Genomic DNA, 4,192 nt, shown 5'->3' on the forward strand with positions numbered 1-4,192 from the left:
GCGCCATGTCTCTTATTTTTATGATCTTTTTTCTCCGGTTGATGAATCTGCCATTAACAAGATTAGTAATAATAATAACTAATTGGGAAAAGGAACTACAGTTCACTTTCTCTGATGACTTTTGGAAGGAGGCCCTGAGAGCCTTTAACTCATCCTCCAGTTGCGCTAGACTCAGTCTAGACTAGGATTCTTGCCTAGCTTCTGAAGGAAGTGACTCGGAAGACATGTGCTACCAAGCAAGCATCCTCGCGATTGAGAAACGGCCCGAGTCACTTGCTTCAGAAGCTAGGCAAGAATCCTTCCTGGCATACGGAAAACGAAGAGTGGAACAACATGCTAGCAAGTGTACAGGCGTGCGTCATATGAGAGGCCCCGCCTTACATTTTCCGCCACAGATTTGGGGAAATTGGTCTGTGCGCAAAGCATTGTGGGGATTTTAAGGACGCAAAGTCTACCCATGTGCAGCCTCGAAATTACCCCCAAACCAAGGACGCGGCCTCTGTGGAATTCCAAGTATGCTGGAGATTGGAACAGTCCTTCTGCGGCACTCGATGACGTAGCATCCTTGAAATATTGGCTTGGAAGCCAGTTTCCTTGAGATTGAGAAACGGCCACTGACACTAAATGGATGCTTCCACCATAAATCTAGTAAGGTTCCTTCTCATATTCCTTTGAATATCACACTCGGTATATAAAACATTAACAAGAAAAATCTAAAGAAACGGTTTCAGTACAATCATTTATTCTGCACCATTGGAAACAAAACAAAGAAGTGAAATCAAATATAGACCACCAATGAGTAGACCACAAAAATAATATTCCCTCTTTATGAATCAACTCCACATCAGACTCTGCCTTCTTGGAAGGTCTAAGCCTGAGGAGGACTGAATGCTGGAGGCCTGAACCTGATCCTCTGCACATCACCAGGCTGTGATCCTGGTCTCACAGAGACTAATGCGTTGTGCATCTGAACATGTTAGCAGCGTTTAGACTGCTGGCTTTCATTTAATATTCTGACAACTGGTAAATAGTGCATCAGGTTGTGTGAAACTGCCATTCTTATGACAACCACCTGGTCCAAACCCTGTATTATTATGCATCACATATTTTGATCCGCAGATCATTTTACCCATTTTCACAAAAAGACTGGTTAGGTCAGCAGACTTGAGCTACTTTGTTCAGATAGCTCACTTTTGTTAGATAGCTTGTTAAGTAGAATGCTAACGTTAGCTACCTAATTTTAAACATAGCTAACATTTCCTCAGCTAGCTTGTTAGATAGGTAGGGAACTAAAGCTTGTTTGGGCAGATATCTCACTTTTGTTAGCTTGTTAAGTAGAATGCTAACGTTAGGTAGTAGGGATAGAGAACTGTTATAATTCCTGAACAACTCTCTGTCAAAATCTGCAGAGGGAGGCTGGTAGAAACAGCTGTTTCAACATCTGGTGCGTTGACACATTTAACAACATGTAAACAGACCTCAGACATGAAACAGTTGAAGAGTTAACTGCACAGACTTATCTAACTGATACATTTCTTAAAGTTAAATGTAATAAGAAATGTGTGTTGACTGGCAGAAGTGAAATGACTAAACGCATTATAGCCTCATATTGTTATTGAAAATAATTTAATAATTCCTGCATTGCTATTTTACTGTAGTCTGCCAAGTTTGCTGTTGGTGTTATCCGCTCTGTGGGAAGGGTGACATTTAAACCAAGGGATTATATCATGGGTGGGTTTAAGGCAATACTATCTATTGGTTGGGATAGTATAAAAACAACTAGCGCTACCTTTATTGGCACTAGCAAAAAACATTCTATTCCCCCCCACCACCCGCTTAGTTTCTGGTACTATAAGATATTGTTGTGCTATGATTTATTGCTGATAGGAGAATAATGGTATTTTCCTTTTTATGATAGTTGGTCAAATGACTGGTTAGGCTGGACAGTTACCATTATTTGGAATAGACAAGAGAATAAGGGATATTATATTTACTTGAGATGGAAAGAGCAACCAGTAAAAGTTGATTGCTTTTATCATAGATTCTTAACTGTTAGTTAGCAGACCTGTAAGTAGAATTGACAATAAACGTAAGTATAACTCAAATTAACTTAATTCAACTTAACACATGTAAAAACTCCCGTACCATCACCTTAAAGAACACCTTTACATTTTTAACTTCAGTATTTGTAAGGCTATAACAAATGCACAACAATATTTTGTTTGGTCCATCTTAACATTTTCATTTAGTTGGATATGATGGATAATACCATGCCAGGGTCATTCTAGAAATATAGTATGTTTCAAAACTGAGCTGCTCCCATTAAAACAACATTTACCATGACAATTAGTTGCAGTGACCAATCATGGCATACTTCTATAGTTTTTAGCGTCAGTGTGTGGTAACAGGGCACTTGTCAAGGCCTTTTGGTTCTTTAGATTAGAGAATTTGCGCCTCATCATCTGTCTGTAATGGGCGTCCCTTGCCCAGGCTCTTCCAGTGATACCAGTCCTGTCGGAGCGCTGTCGCCGTGGAGACACCCCCTTAGTTTCTTGTTTATGCTTAGCGGCCAGCTCTGGGAACTGCTGGGTGTATAAACGGTCTGTGTACTGCAGTTCTGGAGTTATAAGTCTTTCACATTTAATTTTTGTCTCTGTGTCTAAGTCTGGGTTTAAGTTATATCCCTGAATTACAGCTGCTCCATACTGGAAGGGCTTTAGCCCCACGTCTTTTATCTTGGACGGGTCAACTGCCCCCCCATCTTTCAGGCAGCTGTTTGCCAGCTTAGTCTGTAGCTCTCTCAACTGAGAGACTTCTCTCTTCATCTGCTCTTGCCCAACAAGACTATCCACTTTGAGCCAGAATGAGGTGTTAAAGTGCAGGTAGATCCTCCAGTCCAAAGCATTCCACCTCTTTATTTTCTCTGCAGTTTCTGGTAAAAGTGGGTGACGGGATTTTTCACTGCGACTGTTGAGCTTAAAAGAAACAACATCTTCGAGGGACCAGCAGAGAGCATGCTTGAGCAGGATCATGGACTCATCAAAGTATTCAGAGATGAGAATAAGGTGGAAGTCTCGTTCAATGGCTGCAATGGCCATGCTGGTTCTCTCCTCCAGGTCATCAGCACCAGGTGCAACGTTGTTGTCGAAGCCAAAGTCAAAAGCCAAGATATTGTGAGCGTAGTGGTTGTTGGTCACCGATGAGTTGTAGTTTTTCCAACTGTTGTCGAGGAAGTTGTCCAAGCTGTGAGTCTTGTGGAAGGCTGGGATGCTTCTGTAATAGATGAAGATGGACTCCATCATGGCCACAGGGTTCCTCAGGATGGAAAAGTAGAAGGTATCCCTAGGCATCACTTTGGCAACCTGGGACAAAATATAGGAAGACGTTTAGAGACGGAGTGCTGAAAGATTCAAGAAAAATTATGTTTGGTAATTTTCTCCCAAAGCATTTTAATTGTACAATTTAAATCTCTCTCTATATCCTGAAAGTAGTCTTTAAAGGGGACCTATCATGCAAAATGCACTCTTGTACGTCTTTTATACATGAATATGTGTCCCCGGCGTGTCAGGGAACTCACCAAGTGTCAGAAAATACAACCCTCTCTCTTTTCCTCCATACCCAAATCTCTAAAAACGGGGCTGTAATGGATCTGATACAGACTGATCCAGATTTGAATTATTTCCTACCTCACAAAAGGGGTGCCCCGTTTAGTAGTCAGTTCTCCACCTATCAGGGGAATGAGAGGTTGGGCCACGGCCGGCCATTGCTGCTCGAAAGCGCTGGAGACGCTGTAGTACATATGCCAGGCCTGTAAGTGGCGCTGTAGTCTGCCAAAAAAAGCAGCGAAGAAGACTTCCCTTGCATGGTTGCCATGGTTGCCCTTCTATTTATTCTCCGCTGTGGCTCTTTTTCTCCCTCCCCGAGGCAAGCGTTTGCGCCTCCTGCTTTAAAACAAATGAATAATGACCAAGTCGCTGCACATTATCCCGCTTATTACATGGCCACATTCTCAACAAAGTAACGATATGACTCCCAATATTAATTGAAATGCTTTTATGGATTTAGACAATGATTTTATTGATTTAAAAAATAGTTGTATGTATTGATTTAAATTGACATGCATCCGCTAAGAAAAATTGAGGGTTTCTGCCCCATTACTCCTCTTCTTACTTCTATAAGAATAAAACACGGA

The 4,192-nt window shown here is 41.6% G+C and overlaps 1 protein-coding gene across 1 annotated transcript; it reads right to left on the reverse strand.

The window, feature by feature from the left end:
* Positions 1 to 1,000: 1,000 nt before the first annotated feature.
* LOC104950586 (galactose-3-O-sulfotransferase 2-like) lies at positions 1,001 to 3,362 on the reverse strand (the record flags this gene model as incomplete). The annotated part of the gene is made up of 1 exon (XM_010777157.1): positions 1,001 to 3,362. A coding segment is annotated over one exon (999 nt), but the record flags the coding sequence as incomplete, so codon positions are not given.
* Positions 3,363 to 4,192: the final 830 nt, after the last annotated feature.

The sequence above is a fragment of the Notothenia coriiceps genome, unplaced genomic scaffold, assembly GCF_000735185.1.
Source record: "Notothenia coriiceps isolate Sejong01 unplaced genomic scaffold, NC01 NC01_scaffold00000271, whole genome shotgun sequence".
Classification (NCBI taxonomy): domain Eukaryota; kingdom Metazoa; phylum Chordata; class Actinopteri; order Perciformes; family Nototheniidae; genus Notothenia; species Notothenia coriiceps.